Source organism: Phalacrocorax carbo, chromosome 1 (assembly GCF_963921805.1).
Source record: "Phalacrocorax carbo chromosome 1, bPhaCar2.1, whole genome shotgun sequence".
NCBI classification, from domain to species: Eukaryota; Metazoa; Chordata; class Aves; order Suliformes; family Phalacrocoracidae; genus Phalacrocorax; species Phalacrocorax carbo.
In genome coordinates, this window is record NC_087513.1 from 189693156 (window position 1) to 189718373 (window position 25218).

General features: G+C 44.5%; 2 protein-coding genes across 2 annotated transcripts in view; one reads left to right on the forward strand and one right to left on the reverse strand.

Annotated features, from left to right (window-relative positions):
- Positions 1-17: 17 nt before the first annotated feature.
- Positions 18-14362, forward strand: STOML3 (stomatin like 3). The gene is made up of 7 exons (XM_064440961.1): positions 18-3350; positions 7146-7249; positions 8098-8170; positions 9425-9507; positions 12046-12249; positions 13292-13426; positions 13575-14362. The coding sequence occupies exons 1-7, from the start codon at positions 3299-3301 to the stop codon at positions 13773-13775; spliced, it is 852 nt and encodes a 283-aa protein (XP_064297031.1). The 5' UTR covers positions 18-3298; the 3' UTR covers positions 13776-14362.
- Positions 14363-16467: 2105 nt separating this feature from the next.
- LOC104041780 (complement C4) overlaps positions 16468-25218 on the reverse strand; it is a 57365-nt gene continuing 48614 nt past the window's right edge. The window contains exons 41-43 of the mRNA XM_064440957.1: positions 24396-24479; positions 20868-21000; positions 16468-17434 (exon numbers count right to left, since the gene is read on the reverse strand). Of these exons, the coding sequence (XP_064297027.1) occupies positions 17296-17434; positions 20868-21000; positions 24396-24479 (356 nt within the window). The 3' untranslated portion in view covers positions 16468-17295. The remainder of the gene's footprint in view (positions 17435-20867; positions 21001-24395; positions 24480-25218) is intronic.

Consider the following 25218-nt stretch of genomic DNA (forward strand, 5'->3'; position numbering starts at 1 on the left):
TAAGGTGTAGTGGAATGATCTTTGAAATAAAACCTTTTTTCAGAACAACTAAGAATATATTGGGATTGTTTTTGCAAATGCAAGTTTCAATATTTCTTTCAAGTGTTTTAGTTGCAGCTGTAGTGAATATGGGAGAAACAGCCACTTTCTGTCCTTCTTCCTCTGATTTGCAAGTGCGTGTTGTGAGTTTGGCTTGGCCTGGAAGGAAACTTGCCATGGTATGAAAGGTCTTACTTTCTTGCAAATTGCCTTCCTTTCTGTGTTGAGATGGGAACAATCCCTTTGAGAGTCTCATATTTACTCGTGCTCTGTGCGAAGTGCAGCCAAAAGGGTGCCTCCTGTCATCTCCCCATTGTCAGCTATTGAAAGCTGATGCTCTTCTCATGCGGAGGAGGAGCAATATGGGGATGTTCCTCCAAGCAATAGGATGGTACTGTTAATCTTCTCTATGTCCTCTCCCTTTTACTAAATTTTGATCTGGGGGGGAAAGGAATGACGAGCCTGAAGCAAATGGGCTACTGTCTATTCTGGGGGCAGAATTCAGGGCCTGGAAAGGACTGGACTGAGAAAGCTTTAGGGAGTAACCAAAGCCCAGTGCATGGCAAGGAAAATATTGTAGGCCTAAAAAGGTTGGAAAGAGACAAACTGTAACCTACATCTTTGTTGTATGCAAATCTCATGTGAGGACTGCCTGATGACTTGCTTTGATGCCTTTGGATTGGCACCCTTTTAGAAATGCCCATGTCTAAGAAACCTGTTCTGGTTTTAACAGACTTTGAAGTGGGTGCTTGGTCTGTAGGATTAAGTCTCTGCAACTGGGTGATGAGATGAGTGGGAGCACCTGGACACAGTAGGGAAATTGTAAAGGACTGCTGCCATTTGCAAATGTAGCACTCAGTGCAGAGAAGTGTTGGAGGATGGCCTGCATACAGGTGAGCACCTAATCATCACGCCTCACCTGAGCCTTTGTTGTCACTTCCAGAATAGAAGTTGAAGGCTTTAGGTACATCCGCACATCGCAGAAATAGCTGAACTGCCACCAGCCAGAGCCACGTTCACCTAATGTTGCTTCTCAGTCATTAAGTCCTGCTAAAGTGGCTTTGGACTCAAACTGGTTTTGTTTGTGGTGCCGCTCTGTGACACAGGGCTCTGCCAGGCTGTTCAGCACCAGTGAATTGCGCTTGTGAACTGCTTTGCCCCAGAGCCTGCATGTATTTTCCTCTCTGAGTGTTTTATAGCACTCTGCGATGTGAGTTATGCACATGCCTCAGTACAGCCCCAAGGAGGGAGGATTAAGATTGCCCTGCCTTTGACTTCAGATTTTTGAAATGGGGAATAAAAGTGCAGCTGAAGTTAACATGGAGAAACTAATACAGTGATGTTCCTGAACATAAAAGAAAAACACCATCTGCTTTAGTCACCTTTCAAGGGATATAATTACAAGCACCTCAGGGAATTATCAATAAACAACGGGGAGCAATTATTTCTGCTAGATTGTAAGTTTTGCTCAGCTCTCTGATGAGCAGGTGTAAGCAGCTGTATAGATTGTGGCATTCAAATGACTTGGAATAAAGTTTTCAATAAAACTGAGTTGCTCTAAAAAAGAAAAAGATGTTGGGGTAACTTTGCACGTTACATTTTTGCTTCTGAAATAATTAAAGTACTTTTTGCTTCTAACTGGTCACCCACCCTTGCTGCCCTACTAGTAGGCATCTGTCCTGAGCAGGTTGGATCATACAGCTCAGCGTGAGAAGCCAAATAATTAGGGAAGTGCTATAAAATGACTGCAAATGGATGTTGTCACATATTTGGGATGGTATAGCAACGAGCATTGTCAATGCCGGTTTTGCAAGCTGTTTCTGCTTATGGTTTTCACTGTGGTGTACGCAGTCCGTTCAATGGTGTAGTTTCCTCTGTGAAGCTGAGGAAGGATTCTCGGGGAAGCAATCAGCTTTGAATGACCCATCTGGGGCCGATGTGATTACTGGCAAGGATGAGGACTTAAGTAAAAGGAAGCTGGAACCAGATCTTCAAAGATATTCTAGACGATGGATGCCCACAGCAAAAGCCATATAATTAATGCAGTTGTATGTCAGACTCATAAATCACATGGAAAGCCACCTCTCTTTTTTTTCCTTCAAATAAGCAGCAGATTTGTGTCCTTTGAGAAGGCTGCTCTCTGCTGCTGCAGCCTTCAGAAATGGCTTAGTCTGAAATGCTATGCTTGGTTTGAGTGTCAGTATTAAAAAAAAATTTGTGAAAAATGTTATTAGGGAAAATTGTAAGACTTCGGAGCTGAAATGCTTCTACTGTGGTTCCTAGGTTATCTAGCACAACAGGGTTCAACCTACTGTGATGTACAGTATCGAAAAGTGTGTGATGAGCTATTCTACACAGCATGGGGACCTCCCCTGGAGGACTATTTACATTTCTAGTGTTTGAGATCTGAACAGTAGCTGAGCCCCATAATATTAAGAGGTATACAGTAGAGGAGCAGTACTCAGCCTGTGCCCTGGCTTTATCGAATCACAGAGTCATTTAGGTTGGAAAAGACCTTTATGATCATAAAGTCCAACTGTTAACCCAGCACTGCCAAGTCTACCACTAAACCATGTCCCTAAGCACCACATCCAAACATCTTTTAAATACCTCCAGGGATGGTGACTCAAACACTTCCCTGGGCAGCCTCTTCCAATGCTTGACAACACTTTCAGAGAAGAAATTTTTGCTAATATCCAATCTAAACGTCCCCTGGTGCAGCTTGAGGCCATTTCTTCTTGTCCTATCACTTGTTACTTGGTAGAAGAGACCAAAACCCACCTTGCTACAACCTCCTTTCAGGTAGTTGTAGAGAGCGATAAGGTCTCCCTTCAGCCTCCTCCAGGCTAAACAACCCCAGCTCCCTCAGCTGCTCCTCAGAGCCCTTGTTTTCTCTTTGTCTTCTGTCTTGTCGTCGTCTTGTTTTTTTCTCTCTGGTGACAGATACTACTGATTCATAAAAATAATTTCCAGCTTGGATTTTGTGGGGTGTAAAACCAGCTGCGCCAAGTGCATCCCCACCCAGAAGACGGCCACAGAGACCATGGAATTACATCAGAGACAACCCTGATCCACAGGACTGTTTTTGTAAACATCCCCTCCTCCCCAGGGTGACTGACTCCCAGAGGGCTCTCGTACACGTGGGAATTTCTCCTTCTCTCACCCCGCCCCTCTCTTCAGCACTTTGCATGAGCATTGTGGTGTTTCGAGATATGCTGCTGTCTCATCTGTGAGGGTATTAGAGCTGCCCTCGAAAGAGATGGATCCCCAGAGAGAGGCGCCCAAGAAGAACAACACAGAGCATCTAATTGGTAAGCCTTGCTTTTTGTGTGTGTATGTGTTTTTCTTAATAAAAAGGAGCAAAACTAACCGATCAAAAAAGTACATTTCAATCCAGGCATTCAATCATTATGTTTCCCACGTAGGCTGGAGAGAAAGTTCAGCATCTGCCACTGTGAGGGACGGAGCAAATTAGGTCATACTGCCCTGCCGGCATGTGCCAGCATCTACCTTCTGGCAAAATGACACCAGGGGCTAAAATGGCTGATTCAGCTATTGATACACTTCTGTACGTAGGGATGGGGTGGAAAGGGGAAAATATGAGTTAGGGAAGGCAGAATTTTTCAGCCCCAAAAGGACACTTGGTGTGTTTGGACTTGTGTGATGAGCACCTGGTGCTCTCTTCAAGCAAGGGAACTGCTGCCAGACCAAAGTTGTTACTGGCAAAGTGTGCTGTTTTCAACGTCGTGTCTGGCTGTTAGTATGGATAGTACAGTGGGACAAGTGTAAGTCTTGGCAGGAATGGTTTGGGTGCTTGTAGAAAGCAGGTGGGTGCAGTGGTTACAAAAAGCTGAGGCTCCTCCATCTCTCTTTGTGGCTGTAGGACACTTGGGAGGTTTTTGTCCACTGTTCTTTATAGTTTTCACAAGACAACTTGGACATGAGCTTTTAATTTGCTTTTCAAGTTTGACACCCACATCATGGTTTTGTGTATCAAGTGTGTTCATGGTCACAGAATCACAGAATCACTTAGGTTGGAGAAGACCTTTAAGATTGAGTCTAACCACCAATGAGTGTATCAAGAAAAAACAAAGTGAGTTTTACAGGTGCCCAGGAGCTTTTCCACAACTGCTGATTGATGAGCTCAGCCTTGAGAAAAGGAGGCTCAGAGGGGATCTCATCACCATGTACCAGCACTTAAGGGGTAGCTACAAAGAAGATGGAAACTCCCTTTTTACACGGAGTCACATGGAGAGGACAAGGGGGAATGGACACAAGTTGGTCTTGGGGAGATTCCAATTGGACACAAGAGGAAGATTCTTCACAGTGAGGACAATCAACCATTGGAATGATCTCCCCAGGGAAGCGGTTGACTCAGCCACATTGGACACCTTCAAGAGTATCTGGACAGGGCACTGGGCCATCTTGTCTAGACTGTGCTCTTCCTAGAAAGGTTGGGCTAGATGATCCCTGAGGTCCCTTCCAACCTGGGATTCTGTGATTCTGTGATTTTGCAGTGCATTGCAGCTCTTGGTTTGCTCTGGAGTATAGACCCAAGTGAGGTTTTTGGTGCTTGTGACTATTGTAATCCATATACAGGCATGGCAAAAACAGGTCACTGATGGGTTGTGACTGATGCTTATTCTTCACTGTTGTGTTTTTCCAGAGTCTTCCATTTGCCTTGTGGTTAAATGGTTTGAAACTTTGGGGTAATCTGAGAACATTTTTGGTGGCTTTTTTTGAGATCTAGGTCTAGAATCACCATTAAAAGGCATACTGTCATATCCTGCTTTTCTCATTGGAGTCTACATGGGCAACAGGATCTCCAGGACAGTTTTCATGGAGTACGATGCACTTGTGCTTTGTTAAGTTTTGGATGTATACTTCATGTCCATAGCGGTGATAAGTGATATCTTGACCTACCTTTTCTCAGCTGCTTGAATATCAATCTGCAGGGTGTGGGCATTTGTTCCCAGCCATTCACCCCCATCTGTGGATTGAGTCATTCCTACCACGTATCATCACAGTGGTCTCAGGTGGATGATGGCAGGTGATGTTACAATGCAAAATTGATTTTGAAGAGGTTTTTGACCAAGTTTGGCATTAGAGAAAAAGGTCTTCAGACATTTTTCTGTAAGCTAATAATTTAGATGAAATAGAGAGGAGAATGTTGAGTTCTGCTGAACAAAACATCCCTTTGTGATTAATACCCCAAGCTTCAGACATGAATTATGAATTATGCCCATTCCACATGTTTTCTTGATCTCTTTCCACTGATTAAAAGACACTTGACTGCTGGTACTTCATGTACCTGTTGTAGCCTGACACCCCACTAGCGTAACGTGAAGAACACTGTGTGGCAAACAAGCAGCAGTGAAAGCATTAAAGATTTTCACATTAAATCTTAAAAGCCCTGTCTTCAAACACAAGGCCTTAAGGTTTGCATGGTAATTTACTCAGGGGAGTTCCTCAAATTTCCTACCACTGATTGCAACATGGCTGATGATACCTCATTAACCAACCAGGGAGTTCTAATTACTGTTTGTTGGAAAGGGTCAGGAGGAAAGCCGGGCTCCTGGTGCAGCAATTCTGTGCCCAGCTCTCAGGGCAAACAGTCAAAGGGAGGCCTGAAGCTTGGCTGTCTTGGACATGAAGGTATTTATGTGTGAGCGATTAAATCTGCAGCTGGGATCCCAGAAGTAGGAAGGGAAAAACCGCAGGCAGCAATGGGCTTGGTTTTAACGTCCAGGTTTGCAGTTAACCTGACTTCATTGCCAGCGTGTGTACTGCACCCAAGAGAAGAAAAAGCTGCAGGAGGGCTGTGTTGTGTCTCCTCCTCTGGTGTTGCTGGGGGTTTTCTGACAAACCTGTCAGCCCTGCTCCATTGCTCTGTTAGCTTGTGCCTTATAGACCAGGTAGCCTCACGCTGTTTCACTCTGGTGACGAGTTTTTTCTCACAATTTATAAAATTAATTGTTTTCTATTTATCAATTTCTATCTGCACGTTAATGTTATTTGATGTCAGAAATTCCCAGTGATACCCTGTACCTTTGAGGTAACATATCCAAAACACACAGCATCTTTGCATCAGCATGGAGGAGGTTCACTGAAGAGACCTCTGAGCCTTTGCCCCTCTCTTCTGCCTCTTCCCCGTGCGTTGGGAAACAGGCTGTGGCATTCAGCTTCCCATCTGCTGATGCTCATGACTGCAAAAATCCTCTTCTGGCCCAAACCTGGCAGCCCAGCAGCCCTTAGGGCTAGCCCAGCCTGCATCCCTGATGCTTCTGCTTTTCTCGTGACTCTCCTGATCCAGGGCATTTCTGCATTTAGCAAAATTCAGTTGACCTTGCAGCACTCTGTCCTGTTGGCAGGACTGGCTTGTCTCAGTCCTCGCCCTCTTCTGTGAGGACCTCAGCAACTCCAGCTGCTCTTCAAAGAGCAAACAGCTCATTGATCACCTCTCCTTTACAACAACTCACCACTGCCTTCCCTTCAGGCGGTAAAATAATGAAAATATTTTGATATATTTTGATTTCAATATGATGAAATTTTGGGATGAGAAGAGCTGAACACAGTGAGAGAACTGCTCAAAATTCATGGGCATGCATTTTGACAAGCACTGATATGGAAACTTGTGGTCCAGTGGATGAACTGGATGACATCAATATTCCTCGAAACTTTCATCTAAAGGCAGTAAGAGTTCCCTTCATCTTCCTTATTACCTGTTTCGTACAAACTAAATCTTTTGCCCCAGCCATGGCTCACTGGCAGAGATTCATATCCACAGATACTCCAGACAGTGATTTACTCCTTCACAGCCCCCAGCTTTGGCAATGTTTTTAATTTTTCTGCTTTCTCCCCTGTTGCAAAATGTACTTTCTGAACCTTTCAACCTTTGGAGCAAAAGAGGCAGAGGGTTGGATGTTTGGTTAGGTGTTTTACAGCTTTCACTGCGCGATGGGAGGGAGGGAAGAGGGAACGAGTCTCTGGACTTTGCAGTCTGTCATGATTGCACTGGGCTAGATCTACATCCCTCAGAGAACTCTTTTCAAAATTTGCATTCCCTGCTTTTCTTCCTTTTTTTTTTTTTTTTTTTTTTTATATAGCTGACAGGCAGGAAGGAATTGGTGTCTGTGGCTGGATCCTGGCTTTCCTTTCTTTCCTCCTGGTGTTTACCACCTTTCCTATTTCCATGTGGGCATGTATCAAGGTAAGTTAGTGGGATTTGGGGCACATAAAGAACGCTCTATGATAACTGTTGTTACTTATGTTTATTGATTTATTGATTTGGTTAAAACAAGGCACTTTGTGTTAACTTTTTGGAAATTGTAAGGCCTTGTAGTGAAGATGTGGTCTGGGACTGAGAGATCCATGTTCTTCCACTGACTTTCTGTATCACCACAACTTACTCATCTAATTTCTTCCCATCTCAACTTCCATCATCTGTTAAACTTCCCTGCTTTGCCACAACACTAGGAGAATAAATATAGAAACTTTTCTGAAAAACTTGTATTTGATGCTGCCACCAATAGTGATTAACATGGGTACTGATGAAAAATGGAGCAAGTCCCTTCATTAAGGAACTATACACATGACCCCACAGTCCCCTCAAGGCATGAGCATAATATGATTAATTTAAAGCAAGTTTTAGGGGTGAGTTACCAGAGTGATTCCTCTGAACACCAGGCCTTGAGTAGTCCTAATACACTAACCAAAGTAGTTAGGTAGATTATCTGAGGTGAAACATACTTTGCCCACAGCTCCTCTGAGTGAGTACTGGTGTTGAGAGAGTTGTGGGTAGCCTTATTAGATCAGTGTCAACTCTTTCATATTTGATCTGCTTTGTAAAATATTTGCCAGGTCAGAGTGTGAGTTTTTCCAGCAAAAGATGAGGTGAGGAGAAGTCGTAAAATGCCTAGTGACTCGGAGCTTTGTTGGTTCCTATATTATTTGTACTTTTTTTCACACTTAATATAGATGCCAAAGATTTAAAAATATCAGTCCAGAGAGCAGGAATAGAGTTAGCTGCAAAATTCTAAATTTAAAATATTTTCCTAGGTCATCAGAGAATATGAACGTGCTGTTGTATTTCAGCTGGGACGTATACTGTCTAAGAAAGCAAAGGGACCAGGTGAATGCATGCAGTTTTATTACGTCAAGATTCACTGTTTTTATTTTACTCTGATGCACTCTAACCACATAGAGAATTGCAGAGGTCTGTGAAATCCTTCTTCATAGCATAGAGGGGGGATGAGGTGGTCCTCTCTGCTGCAGTTCCTTTACTGCAGGCTGTTGGTTTTTCTGACGGGAAGATAAAGCCACCCCCCATCTCAGCACAACACTGAAGACTGAGGACCTTGATAGCAAGTATGGCTTTGCTGTTGAGTAGGTTGGCCAACGGAAGGTTGAGTTCATGCTGCAGACACTGGTGGGGGACTGGGGAGGTTTAAATGCAGTCTTCAGCTCTGCTGCAGACTTTTTTTGGTGACTGTGGCCACTCTTCCTGTACCTCGCTTCCAACACTGCTCATTGCTGCCAGCTCTTTAGATGTCTTCTGCTCTGAAAATTGTAGATGTGTCAGGGCAGAGTCACTCTGCATCTATAGAGTTTGTGACAGTCACCTAGGGTCAGGTTACAAATTAGAAATAAAAATGAAACCTAACAACATGAGGTATTTGCATTGCTGCAGTTACCACCTCTGTGCAATGAAACTGGACAAACTGGGAGTTGAGATAAGAGGAAAAAGTCCTTTCCAGATACTGTCTTTCCTCCTGAATAATAGCCATACGGTCCAAAGAGCAGCTAAGGCAGGTGCAGCGTTCTGTGTGTCTCTGGGCACCTAAGCAAGGTGCTGAGATTAGAAGAAAAGTTATGTCAAGCCCCCCTCTCTCTAGTGAAGGGAGAGTGGGGACTCCTTCACAGGTCGGGTCAAATCATAGGACAACATTCCTAACGTGGGGGCCTACAGGTGGTGCAGAAAACTGGTCCTGGGAGGTGTCTTTCCTGGGGACACACATACTGTACCATGAATGGCTTATGATCTAAAGAGGGGAAACTAAACAAAGGCATGGAAGAAGTCTTTGTCAAAAGTCTCATGGCAGATTTGAGACCAGAACTGCAATCTGCCCATTCCCAGTCCAGAGCCCTATGCTTTTAACCTCCAGTAAATTCACATTATTTGCAGATATCTGCATTTCCCTCTGTTATTTGAAAATGCAAAACCTCACTGTTGTCACCTCCTGTAGCAGAAAGGACAGCTGTAGTAATAAGGTGGGCTTATTCCCCACCCTGTGGATAGTTCCATCTGTTTGCTTTGCACGGGATACCTGGTTCTACATATAGCTTTCATAAACAAGTGTTTCATCTAATTACTTTTATTTTTCAGGTTTGATCTTCGTACTGCCATGTACAGATACATTTTTCAAGGTTGATCTTAGAACTGTTACATGTAACATTCCTCCACTGGAGGTAACTATTCTCTAGCAGCCATCTAAAACAGAAATAAAAGAAAGCTGGTTTGTGGCACAATCAAAAATAATGCAGGTGTTTTGTAGCCTTGCAATTGTGAGCTACTAGATAGATTATAGCTTATTTGCTGTATCTTCTGACTTCCAAACTGCTTACAAAACTTCATCTACTTATGAAAACCTGCACATGCATCGTTGCAGGCCAAGCAAACTCCTCTTGCTCACGTTAAGAACTGTGAGATAAAAGATAAAGGAAGGGGATAGATCTGCAAATGGGAGTCAGAGAGGACAAGAGGAGAGGACTGTTATTCCACACATGGAAATGAAGCAATAGATTAGTGTAACATATCCAGAATAGTATGTCCTAATAAAATTGGATCTGACATACAGCTCACTGTTCAAAAAAGACTTTTATCTTTATTAATGATCTGGATGAGGGGATCGAGTGCACCCTCAGTAAGTTTGCAAATGACACCAGGTTGGGTGGGAGTGTTGATCTGCTTGAAGTTAGGAAGGCTCTGCAGAGGGACCTGGAAAGGCTGGATCGATGGGCTGAGGCCAAATGTGTGAGGTTTAACAAGGCCAAGTGCCGGGTCCTGAACTTGGGTCACAACAACCCCATGCAACGCTACAGGCTTGGGGAAGAGTGGCTGGAGAGCTGCCCGGAGGAGAAGAACCTGGGTGTGTTATTTGACAGCCGGCTGAACATGAGCCAGCAGTGTGCCCAGGTGGCCAAGAAGGCCAACAGCATCCTGGCTTGTGTCAGGAATAGTGTGGCCAGCAGGAGCAGGGAGGTGATCGTGCCCCTGTACTCGGCACTGGTGGGACCACACCTCGAGTACCGTGTGCAGTTTTGGGCCCCTCACTACAAGAGGGACATTGAGGTGCTGGAGTGTGTCCAGAGAAGGGCAGCAAAGGTGGTGAAGGATCTAGAGAGCAGGTCTTATGAGGAGAGGTTGAGGGAGCTGGTGTTGTTTAGTGTGGAGAAGAGGAGGCTGAGGGAAGACCTATCTCTGTCTACAGCTGCCTGAAAGAAGGTTGTAGTGAGGTGGGTGTTGGTTTCTTCTCCCAAGTTACTAGTTATAGGATGAGAGGAAATGGCCTCAAGTTTTACCAGGGGAGGTTTAGATTGGATATTAAGAAAATTTCTTTCCTGAAAGAGTGGTCAGGCATTGGAACAGGCTGCCCAGAAATGTGGTGGAGTCACCATCCCTGGGGGGTGGTATTTAAAAGACATGTAGATGTGGCACTTCAGGGTATGTTTTAGGAGGCATGGTAGTGTTGGGTTAACAGTTGACCTTGATGATCCTAGAGGTCTTTTCCAACCTTAATGATTCTATGTTTCCATGATTCTATGATTCAGTGATGTTGCAGTCGCTGCTTGAAGATATGCACACCCTACATGTTTCTTAAAAGGCAAATAACAGATCTCCTTAAATTAAAAGGCGTTAACAGACAATCATCCACAAAATTCAGATCCAAGCAGGAACGGAAAGTCATATCTTCAGGCATTTTATTGACAAACATTGACCAAAGAATTTAGTCTGAAGAATCAGTTTCTGAGCAATTCCTGTCCTTCTGGAAAACTTTCGGTTCCATGTGGCCCAAGTCCCACCAATGTACAAGGTGGGGTTGGCACTACTGCCTCCTTCCTTATGCAAAGAGAAGAGCAGAGGCAGGGCGGGACAGCCCCAGGACCACTTTAGCCCCTGGAATTGCACATTGCGTTCCCCAGGAGCTGTTTCTTGGACCATTATCTGTATGTAATCACAAAGAGCCTTTTCTCAAGGGTGCAGGTTGCAGGGGTGCATGGGGTGGGATGAAAAGCTGCTCCTCCAAAACAAGGCTGGAAGGAAGATGGTTGCAGTACTTGTGCTGTACAAGGCTTACCAGCTTTTGGCAAGGATTATGGAGCTGTTGGCAGGGCTTCTGTGAAGCACTTGCAGGCAAAAGACGCTGAGAAAGGAAGAGACAGTGTAGCATCATCAATGCTTTGCTGAGGCCAACTGCCTGCTGAGGCACAGGGGGCTTGTCTGGCAAAAGATGACATATCTTCTCGATGAATACTTAAATATTTTTCAGAGTTTCTTCTCACAAATTCTTGCACTTTGCTTTTCACTTTTGTTTTAATTTGCTGGTGTTTCTTACAAATACATTGTTTTGGGGAAGTAACACAGATCTTCCAATCTGCATGCAATGTATAAAATCAGTAATGGCACTTTCTACCAGAAAGGAAGAGGATAACCATCATTTAGTATTGCAGAAGAAATTCATGCAGGTTATAAGATTCACTTGCTCTTGAAACGGTTATCCAAAGGCTTATGTACAACAGTTTGCTCTGGTTTAAACTATTGGTGATGCAGGATAACTTCCTGGAAGTTATTTCTCAGGGGAATAACAAAGAAACCAAACTAAATTGTTAGTTTCCCTGAATTATCAGGGCCTTTTCCTCACTAAGGGAAAAAAATTAACTCCCCCTTCCTTGGCAGGGGGTGTGTTATTGGATCCTTCTCTAATTCTGCACATTTTTCCAATGCAGATTCTCACAAAAGATGCCGTTACTGCCCAAGTTGATGGGGTGGTATGCTACAGGATCTACAGTGCTGTCAGTGCTGTTGCTAATGTCACTGATGTCCATTCGGCTACCTTCCTCTTGGCACAGACAACCCTGAGGAATGCTCTGGGTACACAGAGCTTGGCTCAGCTCCTGGCAGGTCGTGAGGAGATTGCGCACAGTATTCAGGTGAACGTGTCTCTCAGAATTCATGGACAAGCATGGAGATTTGTTCTGGGGAGTAGCAAATTAGAAAAAGTATCTCTTTCTTCAACAATGATAGCAAAATTTTCCTTTATGCTTTTTCCAATTATACATCTCATTGCTTAGAATCAGAGAGTTATTTTAAAGGTATTTCCCCAGGTTCTTGTGGAAGAGTTATTTCCTATCAAAAAGCAATGAAGGTTCTGATATTATCTAGCAAGTTAAATAAATCAGTCTATTCTTTGTACAGAGGCTGCTACAAGTGGCGAGAAAGAAGTCTGCTGCTTGTGGGAAGCTCTAGCTTGAGCAGATCTTTGACTGAGATTTAATCAAAGCAGGGCTTGTATCTTCTGTCATAACAACTAAGAGTACAGAACCAAGTTGGTTTAAGCTTTAAAATGCCACCTGGGGTTTTATTTGTTTCAATTTGGTAGCCATGGAGGTGGCAGAGAAGAAGGCCAAAACCTGATTTACTCTTTTCAGTCAGAGAAGAGGCTTAGTGAAAAAAACGAGCGAGTGTACCCCTCTCCAGCCAGGACAGCAGCCACGGGCAGAGCAGGGGGCACAGTGGTGACATGAGTTGCAGTAGCACCCAGGAGCCTGAGCCCAGAAGAGCGTGCCAGTGCTGCAGGGCTGTGCTGTGTCATTCACCCATAGCGTGCTTCTACATGCGTTTACAGCATTGTGCAGTTTTAGGAAGTTGCAGTAGTGTTACTTCGTAAAAGGGAGAAGTTTGGTCAGTGTTTACCTAACAAAAGGATGGGGATCATAGTTTAGGAGACAGTAGAGAAGCCACACAGGAGACACTGTCTCAGACACTGGTGTTGATCAGCAAGAGTTTCATAAGGTCACAGTGCCTGCCAGACGCACGCCACGTTAGATGTTAGTGCCCCTGGAGGGCTCCATCTTTCTGTTGTGCATGTTTCCATGCTGCCTTTCCTTCTGTCCAAGCGACAGGGTACATCGTGTGGTTTTTCTCTCTGCCATCTCTGTGCTCAAAGTGGTGGGTTGTGTGTTTGTCCCTAAGGCTATCCTCGACAGTGCCACAGAGCAGTGGGGAATCAAAGTGGCCCGAGTGGAGATCAAAGATGTCAGGATTCCTGTGGCCACGCAGAGGGCAATGGCAGCCGAAGCAGAGGCTGCTCGAAAGGCAAGAGCTAAGGTGAGACCCACGGCAATGTCTACCTCCAAGCTCCTGTATCCTTGTCCCTGGCATCCAAGTGCCTGTTTGTTTTCTCCTCATTGTAAAGGTGGATTTCTCCCGCTACGGGCAGTGTCACAATGTGGCTTCCATTTCTCTTACTTTGCAGAATGTGGCAGCAGAGGGAGAAATGAATGCTTCTAAAGCCCTCAAGCAGGCCTCCATGGTGCTGGCTGATTCTCCAGCAGGTCTTCAGCTGCACTACCTGCAAACATTAACAACCTTGGCAGCAGAGAATAATTCCACTATTGTCTTCCCTCTCCCTCTGAATATGCTTGACAGTTTCAGGCAGAAAAATAGGGGGGGATAGAGACCATTTTACACTAGCTTCTCGGGCTGAGAGATTTAAAGGGTTTCCTAGGAAGCAAGGCATTCCAGATTACCAGGATTAAAGTAGAAGCGTGCTTTGGCCCTTTGTATCAAAAATAAGAGTAAAAATAGTTTAATAACCGCACATAGCTCCCACATTAGGAGATTGCATTTGCGAAGTTCAGGCACTAAGCAGTTTCAGCTTAGCCTTGTCTCCAAATGACATGGAAGAAAATACGTAAAATGCAATAAAATATGTAAAATGCATGTTAGACCTAATGTAACATTTTAGTGATGCTTTCACCACATTTTACAGTCTTGAGAGCAGCAACTCTCAAGACTCACAGAATTCGGAATCACTGTGATTCTGTGAACTATTTGGTGATTTGTCTGCTGAGCAAGAACCTCTGAGCTCTTGATGTACACACAGCACAAGGGTCAGACACTGGTATTTAACTCAAGTCCTGTGGAGTGGAAAGAAGGATTTGACCCATAACCTTACAGGTATTCTTTTGTAACTACTTTTGTAACTATTACCAGAATTACTGGAGAATTGGTATGTCAGTAAAACAGCCTATTTTTATCTTATATGAGTGAAAATTAGTACTTTCTTTATTGACCTTAGCTGGATTTTGCCATGTCACTGACATTTCTATAAGCTCTGTAATAAAAGGAAGAGAATGTATGCCTATGCATTACAGTCACATTTCCTAAACCTGAAAGCTGGGTGTGGTGGGTTGATCTTGACTGGATGGCAGGTGCCCACCAAAGCCCCTCTATCAGTCCCTTCCTCAACTGGACAGGGGAGAGAAAATATGACGAAAGATTTGTGGGTTGAGATAAAGGCAAGGAGAGATCACTCACCAATTACCATCATGGCCTAAACAGACTCAACTTGGGGAGAATTAATTTAATATATTACCAATCAAAAGTCAGAGTAGGATAATGAGAAATAAACCCAAATCTTAAACACTCTCCCCCTACCTCCCAGGCTCAACTTCACTCTCAGTTTCCTGTACCTCTCACCATGAGCAGTGCAGGGGGACAGGCAATGGTGGTTGTGGTGAGTTCATCACACGTTATCTCTGCTGCTCCTTCCTATTCACACTCTTCACCTGCTCCAGCATAGGGTCCCTCCCACAGGAGACAGTCCTCCATGAACTTCTCCAACACAAGTCCTTCCAATGGGCTGCAGTTCTTCATGAACTGTCCCAGTGTGGGTCCCTCCCACAGGGTGCAGCCCTTCAGGAACAGACTGCTCCAGCGTGGGTCCCCCATGGGGTCACAAGTCCTGCCAGCAAACCTGCTCCAGCGTGGGCTTCTTTCTCCATGGATCCACAGGTCCTGCCAGGAGCCTGCTCCAGCACGGGCTTCTCACGGGGTCACAGCCTCCTTAGAGCATCCACCTGCTCCAGCATCGGGTCCTCCACAGGCTGCTCCACCATTAACCTCCATGGGCTGCAGGGGGACAGCCTGCCTCACCATGGTCTTCACCACAGGCTGCAGGGGAATCACTGCTCTGGTGCGTGGAGCACCTACTCCCCTTCCTCCTTCACTGACCTTGGTGTCTGCAGCATTGTTTCTCTCACTTATTCTCAGTCTTTGACTGCAACTCCACAGGTTTTTTTCCCCCCTTTTAAATATGTTATCCCAGAGGCACTACCACCCATCACTGATGGGCTCGGCCTTGGCCAGTGGTGGGTCCCTCTTGGAATCAGCTGTCATTGGCTCTACCAGGCATCTTCTAGCACCTTCTCACAAAAGCCACCCCTGTGGACCCCCCTGCTATCAAAACCTTGCCACACAAACCCAATACACTGGGGCAAACCTTGAGGAAAACAAATTATCCTGTGTCAATTTAAGTGTGTCTTTCACCCTCAGGAGGCTTCTTATCTTCTCTTGCAGATGTCATGAAGCGGTGGTACAGGTTTTCACAAAAGGAGCCTTCCCCACACTCCAATCATGCAATTCCTGGCAGCTGAGCAGGCCCCATCATTGCAGATATCTGAGTTCAGCTATCGTGATACTTGAGTTTACAGTGTTCACCAATAGCTGGGAGGGTCACAGTGCTGGTCCACAGTGCTGGGCTCTCTGCTATGAATCTGAAGGCTCTTGTGGAGCAGCTGTTCTGGTACGTGCTGCTCCCATGTAGTGCCTCCGCCACACAATGTTCATTGCTGCCCCTCCTATCCAGTAGGGTCATTTGATTCCAAATTAACCAGATCATGGACCTAGTATTTATCATACTGTTGATACAGATCCTTCTTATTTTTACTGCAGCGTAACACAAGCAGTCCAGGTTGCAAATTTTTGCACTCAGTAACTGCTGGCACGAAGACAGTGTATAAGCATCCGAGGACAGTGCCCTGTTCAGCAAACACAGCTTTTCATTGCAGCTCTTCTCTGCTTCAGACATGACTGCCAAATGGCGTATTGCTGGCAAACTAAACTGGTAAAACCTGTATTTGCAAGTTATCTACTTATCAGCGTTAACAGAACATTTTCTACAGAAGAAAAGAGAGGTTTTGAGTTTTGGGGTTATTTTTCATCCCAATTTAGTTTGGCATTTGTGGAAGCCTTTATAACTGTGATAGCAAAACCTACATCTTTCACTGACAACTATTACAGCTCCGCTATAGAGCTGTTTGCACAGCCACAGAAGCAGCATTGCTTTAGAAAAATGCAACCACAGATCGTGTCAGGTTTTTTTTTTTTAAAGTAATGCAAATTAATTAGAGTCTAAAAAAAAAGAAAAGCTTGAAAGACATGTGATTACAAAGTACAATTAAAAAGCAGTTCTGTGCCCTCAGTGAGCTACCAGCACTAACTAGCCCATGCAGGACTCCTGGCTCAGGCGCCGGACTCCTGGCTCAGGCAGAGGACACATCCAGCCCAGTTGCCCATCCCTGATGCTGGGCCAGTTCCAGTTCCAGCTTGAGAAGTGCGTATGGGAATCCTGCTGCGGTACAAGTGGGGTTGCTCATTCCCTACATGAGGACTCACAGTTAAAATCAGAAATTAACTGATGTGCTAAAGCATGAGTGTCGGTATCTCTTTTCTTTCAGTAACAGTGTAACACAGGCTATACTTGGTAAACCCGTGAATGTCTGGTCTTCTTTCTAACCCATGCAAATTTCTTGGCCTCTTTAATGTCCAGTGACAATGACTGCAGGAATTAATCAGCTCTACAAGCACAACTGATTTTCCCTTTGATCCCCTGCAGGATAATTGCACTGTTGTATCATGGATCAGGGAGACAGAAATTCCTGCTCTCTCTTCACCAGTGGCAGGGACAATAAACGCAATAAGTAGTAGAGTAACTGCAATTTTTGTTGTATTACACTTCCCCCCCCACCCCCATACATCTACAAGATACCCCATTCAGCAAAACAAAGAGCAACAGAAAGAAGCAGCTCTACAATCTTTCAGGCGCCACTGTGATGTACAGGCTTTGCAGGAAAAATTTAGGAAGGAGCTGAGTCTCAGTCACCCAGAGAGGATGTGGGGAGCAGAGCAATTGTTCAGAAGAAGCACAGGTTGTCAGGCATGTTCATGAAGTCCTGCAGGTGAGCACAGGCGTGCCGGTGCAGGGTGGTGCGGCACTCGTTGTTGTCTGGAATTTTCTCGATCCAGGTTTGTGCATCAAGGAAGTACTGCATCCTGAGAGCAAGTGGGACAGATAAAGGCAGTGAGTCACTACTGCTGACATGGAGCAACAAGAAAGTGTAAATCCTGTGGTGTTGCGTCCCTCCACTGAGGCATGTCTGCGGTCAGGAGGAATTACACTAGCCCAGAAAATTGTCTGAAACCTAGTTCCACCAGCAGGTTAACCGAGCTTTGAATAAAGTTTAGGAAGAATCAGTGCCAAGCTAGGACAAATCCGTAGCTGTGTTTTGAGTGACACCAGCTAAGCTCGGGCTAAGTTTCTATTAGAATTTTGTGGACTGGCACAAAAAGCACAGTGAACAGCAGTGGGACACAGTAAAGGGGAATTTAGTTTCAACAAAGTGTCCCAAAATGTTTCCTAATTTTCTGACGTGAGGGCCCATGTAGCTTGTGGTGTGTGGTGAGGGTTGGGGGTAGCTTTGGCTGCAGTGACCATGGGATGGTGGAGTTCAGGGTCCTGCGTGGTAGAAGCAGGGCAACAAGTAGGATTACAACTCTGCACTTCAGGAGAGCTAACTTTGGCCTCTTCAATGACCTGCTTGGAGGAATCCCATGGGTTAGGGCTCTAGAAAGTGGTGGGGTCCAAGACAGCTGGTCAATATTCAAGTGCCACTTCCTCCAAGCTCAAGATTGGTGCATCCCTATGAGGAAGAAGTCAAGCAAAGGAGCCAGGAGACCTGCATGGATGAGCAAAGAGCTTCTAGAAGAACTCAAATGGAAGAAGGAGGTTTATGATATGTGGAAAAAGGGCCTGGCACTTGGGAGGAATATAGGAATGTTGTCAGGGTATACAGAGATGCAACAAGGAAGGCCAAGGCCCACTTGGAACTAAATCTGGCAAGGGGTGTCAAGGCTAACAAGAAGGGCTTCTTCAAATACATCAGTAGTAAAAGAAAGACTGCGGACACTGTGGGCCCACTGCTGAACCCTGGTGACACAGGATGCAGAGAAGGCAGAGTTACTGAATGCCTTCTTTGCTTCAGTCTTTACTGCTAAGGCTGGCCCTCAGGTGTCCCAGCCCCCAGGGGTGAGAGAGAAAATCTTGGGAAAGGAGGACTTCCCCTTGGTTGAGAAGAATTGGGTTAGAGATCATTTAGGCAAACCGGATCCTCACAAATCCATGGGCCCCGATGGGATGCACCCACAAGTGCTGAGGGAGCTGGCGGATGCTGTCACTAAGCCACCCTCCATCATCTTTGAAAGGTCCTGGAGAACAGGAGAGATGCCTGAGGACTGGAGGGTAGCCAACACCACTCCAGTCTTCAAAAGGGGCAAGAAGGACGACCCAGGAAACTATAGGCCAGTCAGCCTCACCTCCATTCCCAGAAAGGTGATGGAACAGTTCATTCTGGAGGCCATCTCCAGGCATGTAGAGGAAAAGAAAGTTATCAGGAGCAGTCAACATGGATTCACCAAAGGAAAATCATGCTTGATGAACCTGATCTCCTTCTGTGATGGCATGACTGGCTGGGTAGATAAAGGGAGAGCAGTGGATGTTGTTTCCCTCAACTTCAGCAAGGCTTTTGACACAGTGTCCCATAACATCCTCATAGGTAAGCTTAGGAGGTGTGGGTTGGGTGAGTGGATTGAGAACTGGATGAAGGGCAGAACTCAGAGGGTCATGATCAATGGCACAGAGTCTGGTTGGAGGCCTGTAACTAGCAGTGTTCACCTGGGTCTGTGCTGGGCTCAGTCCTGATCAACATATTCATCAATGACCTGGATGAAGGGTCAGAATGTACCCTCAGCAAGTTTGCTGATGATACAAAACTGGGAGGAGTGGCTGATACACCAGAAGGCCGTGCTGCCATCCAACGAGACCTGGACAGGCTGGAGAGCTGGGCCGAGGGAAACCTCATGAAATTCCACAAAAGCAAGCACAAGGTCCTGCCCCTGGGAAGGAACAACCCCCTGCACCAGAACAGGCTGGGCACTGAACTACTGGGAAGTGGCTCTGCTGAGAAAGACCTGGGAGGGTCAGTGGACAGCAAGTTGACCCTGAGCCAGCAATGTGCCTTTGTGGCCAAGAAGGCCAACGGTATCCTGGGATGCATTAGAAGGAGTGTGGCCAGCAGGTCAAGAGAGGTTATCCTCTCCCTTTACTTGGCCCTAGTGAAGCCATGTCTGGAGTACTGCATCCAGTTCAGGGCTCCCCATTTCAAGAAAAACAGAGAACTACTGGACAGAGTCCGTGGAGAGCTATGAAGATGATCAGGGGACAGGAGCATCTCTCTTCTGAGGAAAGGCTTAGAGAACTGGGTTTGTTCAGCCTGGAGAGGAGAAGACTGAGGGAGGATCTTATCAATACTAATAAATATCTAAAGGGTGGGTATCAAGAGGATGGAACCAGACTCTTCATTGGTGCCCAATGACAGGACAAGGGGCAATGGGCACAAGTTGGAACACAGGAAGTTCCAACTGAATACGAGAAAAAAAACTCCTTTCCTGTGAGGGTGCCAGAGCAGTGGAACAGGCTGCCCAGGGAGGCTGTGGAGTCTCCTTCCCTGGAGACATTCAAAACCCACCTGGATGCGTTCCTGTGCCCCCTGCTCTGGGTGTACCTGCTCAAGCAGTGGGGTTGGACAAGATGGTCTCCAGAGATCCCTTCCAATCCCTGCCATTCTGTGATTCTGTGATTTTGGCATTTTACGACTGGACTGGAGAAGGCTTCGGAGGTTGCATCTCTGCTGGGAGACTTCAGTCTTTAGCAGGCATCTGTTGAAGCAGGCCCCTGACTTAAGCACTCCCGTTGGTGTCACATAGACATTGAGAGAGGGGACCTTCTAAGGTTTTAAGAAGTGGTGCTTACAATTTGGTGGAGGTGGTCTCCCTCCTAGAAGATTTCAAAGGCACTACCTTCCTCCAGGTAAGCACAGGGAAATCAAACATTTACGAAGGCTTCCTCACTGAATACTTAATCAAGTCAGACTAAATTCCTTCTCAGATAAATTCCCTTTCTTCATTGAAGTGTGACAATAAGAAATGAGAAGAATGAGAAATTTGCACGTGTGATATAACAGAAGGTATAAGAGCTGCTCTTAGACACAGTCCCACCCACTTCTTTTGCAAACACGAGCTGTGTAAGGCGTCTGCAGTAGAAGGAACCATGTAGCGTTTCCCTTTTTCCTTTTCTAGCTGTGAGTTTTTAACGTAGTGGAGTAAGGGCCAGATTTTGATTCTGTGAATTGTGGGAACCAAGCTCTGCACAGATAGATGAGCTGACAGATTTGGGTGGCTCACCTGTTCCCTACAGCTTGCCTTTTGCCGATGGAGTGGTACTCTCTGCACTTTAGTAAAGCCAGCAGAATCAGTCCTTAGGAAATTTGGCCCTCCCTTTGCTTTCTGGAGGTGTTCTAATAGTTTGAGTATCCTCTGCATTCATTGTCTGTGACAACAGCTACTGCTGCTCGGAAACCATTGCACTTACTTGTTGTTGCAGTCAACCGTTTGCCCATCTTTCCCCATGATGAGGTATCGTTTGCCAGCAACCATGTTTAACTTGCATGTGGAGCGTGTTAGGAACTGTCGGTGGGCACCCACTTGGACGCTTTCATCAGTAGCTGTGGCATAAGAAGAGAAAACCCCATGAATCTCTCTAGTAAAGAGTAGAACCATAGCCCACAGGACACAACCCCTTGTGATCAATTACACCACTGCTAAGCCAAGGTAATATTTCACTTGAGGGTTGTGGCTTGACACGGGAGTAAACGGCCTTACTGTGGTAGGATATTTCCTTTAACATTACCTGACAAAAGTAAGCCGTTTCTGTCTTAGCTTCTTGTCTTGGCTTCCTCAGTAGTTATTGAAGGACCTGTTCTGCGATAGAGACCTTTCAGGCCTTATGGAGTCTGTTTAAATCTCAGAGATTGAAGGAAAAGCCAAAGGGAAAAGAAAACATGCTATCTTTTCGTATTTCAGATTGCTCAGGCTTGTAGCGGTCTTAAGCTAACAAACTAAATTCAAAGGGCTTGAGGCTCAACAATGAAGCAGGCAGTACTAAAAACTCACTCTCCTTAGTGCACCTGATTTGAAAGTCACCAATTTAGCTTTTATATTATCCACCATAAAGCTGATATGTAGGACATACACTTGGTGATCTCCACATTAAAATAACTTAAAAATTCTAGTCTGCATTCTGACCCAGAAGATTATTTATTCCAGAGCTGCAGTGCCTATTACAGAAGTGGGCATCCAAGGCAGAAGAGAAGAGTACTCAGGTACTGCAATGACATGAGAGCCAGAAAGATGCTTATTCATCAGACTAGCCACAGGTCATGAAGATACTGTGTTGTTTGGCTAAACCAGCATTTTTCAAAGTCCATTTGAAAAAAAAATGCAAATAATAGCAAAATTCTCATTTCTTCCTCTCTTTCTAACTATAATGTGAGATGTCATGCAAAACTGTGCTGACAAATTCAACACTAAACCAGCCTAAGTTACAGGTAAGACACCACAGTCTTTCCATCAGTTAACAGAAACTTGTGCAGCTTCTGCTGTCTAAAGTATTCTATTACAAACACGGAAAGTCTGGTGCTCAAAATAAAATCCTGAGAGTAGAATCAAAACCTGAAGTAGAATATTTCAATACTAATAAGATTTCAGAGAATTTGATGTAGAGTGCTAATCTGTGAAACCTAGCACTAAGACCCTTACCTATTTCCTAATTAAAATTTGCATTAATTTTACATATGGTACTTATAGGCCAGAGAAAAGTCAGTCATCAGTTTTGCATGCTGGCTTAAACACGCATTTTTTTCAAAGAATAATACAGTACTGTAGGTTTTCTCATATAACCCAAAACCTTTCTATTTTTCCTACGCCATATGGTGTACTGAATTTTCATTTTGTTCAAGGAATGCAAAGATAGATCAGGACTACTTGAGAAAATGATGATGTTATGCCTCAGGTTCATTGTGCTTAAATTACCATGGTGTTTCTCAGTTCATATGCTTCACAAATGGCCTAATACAGTCCAGAGTATGGGGATTATAAGCATTTAAGTTATTACTTTAACGGGTTATTATGTCATTTCCAATTCTAAATCTCCAATTAAAAAAAATGTAAAATATAATATTCTAAAGTATCCAGGCAGAATTTAAAGGAAACAATTACTTCAAGTTTTAGAATCTCTAATGGAGGAAAAAAGAGAAAAAGGTTCTGTGCTATTTTGCATGGGCCATACTGTTCCCCTAAAGGACTCATAGGACAGCAAAAATGTTAGCCATCAAAAACACATGCACTAATTCTATTAATAATCAAAGTAATCTGAGGAATGCCCACCTGCAAAATTCTCTTTTGCTGACTCCTAAACACAAGTAAGTGTTTCCATCTGTCTTCCAAATCAACCATTTATTTGCAAGGATTGATACTGAAATAATGCCAGGGTCCAGAGAATGATAATTCACCCCACTAATTCTCACCCACCCTGGATGTTGGCAATAGAGACCTCACTCAAGACGCCACAAGAAATACAACAGATGATAACTCCAATTCAGTCATGAGCTGATTTGGACGTAGTGCCTTGCTTTTTCTTAATCATCATGGCTTCATGCCTCTTCCCAGCCTTTCCCAAGCCTGCAGAAGGCCTACAGATGCTCATAAGCTGCATCATACAGCACAAACCAAAGGGCATTTTAAAGGGATCAAAAAGAAGGAGGTGGGAATGGGAGAATTCTTCTCTTTCCTTTGACTTCAGATTCAAAGGATGTTTCTCTCAGCTGCCAAGAAACAAATCTTTCCAGTGCTTGCCTGTGAGTTGTGACTACAAATGCATTGGGGCCCAGAGCTCTAAATCCTTGTAGATCCTGTAGGTTTTCTGGATGGATTAATGAAACTTTCCATCGTGGTACTGTAATTCCCCATAGCTGGTGTTTTGATGACTAGGTACATCAGCATTCCCCTGCATGTGGAAAGCCCTGGGTATGACTAATGTTGTCTCTGGACTCAAAATGTGCACCTGATTTTCTGACAGGAACTGGACATTGGGCACAGCTCACAAGTTGTGTGCCTTGAAGTACTGGGTGACATTGCCAGTCCCCTGGGCAAAGATCAAAGGAGATGATTATTCTGTTCCAGATAGGGAAGATTTTGAAATCTTTGAAGTTGCTTTTTAAAGGCAATCTCTGGCTGCCAAACTCAAAACTGACAACCACATGATACCACAGTGGTTGAAGTCTGAGATGTCATCTGACAGCCTCTCCAGAAATTACTTGGAAGAATATCAGGGTTCACTGGTGCTGCTGATAAAGTAAAGTTCACATGAGGACAGCTGAGATGCAAAAGGATGTTGTCTGAGAGCAGTGCAAATTTTTACATTGCATCTAAAGAAATAGTCTTCTTTTATTGCTATCACAATTATTAAACCAAAGTTCTAAAAGTTTTCCTGTGTTCACTGATTTAATGCAAGTCATTGTGGACAACCCTTAGCCTGTTCTGCAAGGGTTGCAAGTGCTCAATAATTAATTTAAAAGCACTGCAAATCCTCATCTAGTATCAAAACAGAGGTCAGTCCATATGTCTATAGTAGAAAAAAAAATGTGAGTCAATAACAGAAGTTGATAAAATGAAATAGTTGATGCAGAAGACCTTATATCCACACTATGCATATTTTTGGAGGGTTTCTTTTAGACTAGCTCCAGTTTGGAGCCATGGACTGAATGCAGCTGGAATGTGTCTTCTGGTTTAAGTATCATCTGAAAGGATTGAAGCTAATGTGCTCTGGGATTGCTGCACAATGTGAACCAAAGCAACCTACCCCTGAACTGAACTGAACAGTGAGTTAGCTGCACTAAAAGAGTCTTGCATGAAATCAGTCTTCTTGCAAGCCAGGTGTAGAAATATATCCGACCCTACTTTCTATAGTAAGAGAAGGCATTGCATGGCTCATACTGGCTAACATTTAATCAGCCTGGTTTTCCTACAGGTGACGAAAGGAGCCAAACATTTTGATACTTACTGGCTTTAAGGATTCTGTGGATTTTGGTCAGATAGTAATCAAAAACATTCTTCTGTGTGCTGTTGAGGAGCTCCACCTCATACACTGCAACAGACAACAACTGTGTGAGGCCAGATGGAAACATGAAATTGCATCCAAAAACTGAGAAATAGGTATGCTTTTACCAGATGTCTATACAAAGACCGGTGTACCATCTATTCGCAAATCACAGGGGTATGAAAAACAACAGGATAGTAATCACGTATACCTAATATGCTTTTAGAAAGTCAGCTATTAATCAACAACATCTAGATTTGTATTCCTTCTGTGTATTTTTTTTTAAAAGAACCTCCTATATGATTAGGTTTTCACTTTTTTTCCTGTCCTTCCATTAGCCTTTAACTTACCAAAGCTGCTGCACCAGTTTTCCTTCAGTAGCTCTTCCAACTTTCCATCCAAAGAAGAGGCCAGAGAGGCAAATTAATACGGGAAAATATTCGTCTAGCTCTGCAGAAGGAGCTGCTGAGCTATGGCATGCCATGCAAAGCCTACTCTTTATCTCCAGCCTGTAACGTTAGGGATGTAGTGGGTGGTGGTACTCACACCATGGGTCTTTTCTAAACTATGTAACATAATGGTGTCCATGCTTCCTTCCCCCACCATCCCACTGCATCATTCTGAGGCCTTTACTTTTCCCATTTACCCCTGTGATAACTGCAGTAGCACACAGCTTCATTTAATCTCCTCAGCCTCTAGGCCAGATACAGAAACCCTACTCATTTCAGGAGAGGTCTGGGCATATAGAACTACAGATTTATCCTTATTAAAAAGAACTATGTTTAAA

Bases quoted from the DNA above. Each gene is read 5' to 3' on its own strand.
- STOML3 (XM_064440961.1), top strand. From the start codon at position 3,299: ATGGATCCCCAGAGAGAGGCGCCCAAGAAGAACAACACAGAGCATCTA. The intron at 8,171-9,424 runs GTGAATGCATGC...TTTATTTTTCAG, and splicing joins TAAGAAAGCAAAGGGACCAG to GTTTGATCTTCGTACTGCCA. The intron at 9,508-12,045 runs GTAACTATTCTC...TTTCCAATGCAG, and splicing joins GTAACATTCCTCCACTGGAG to ATTCTCACAAAAGATGCCGT.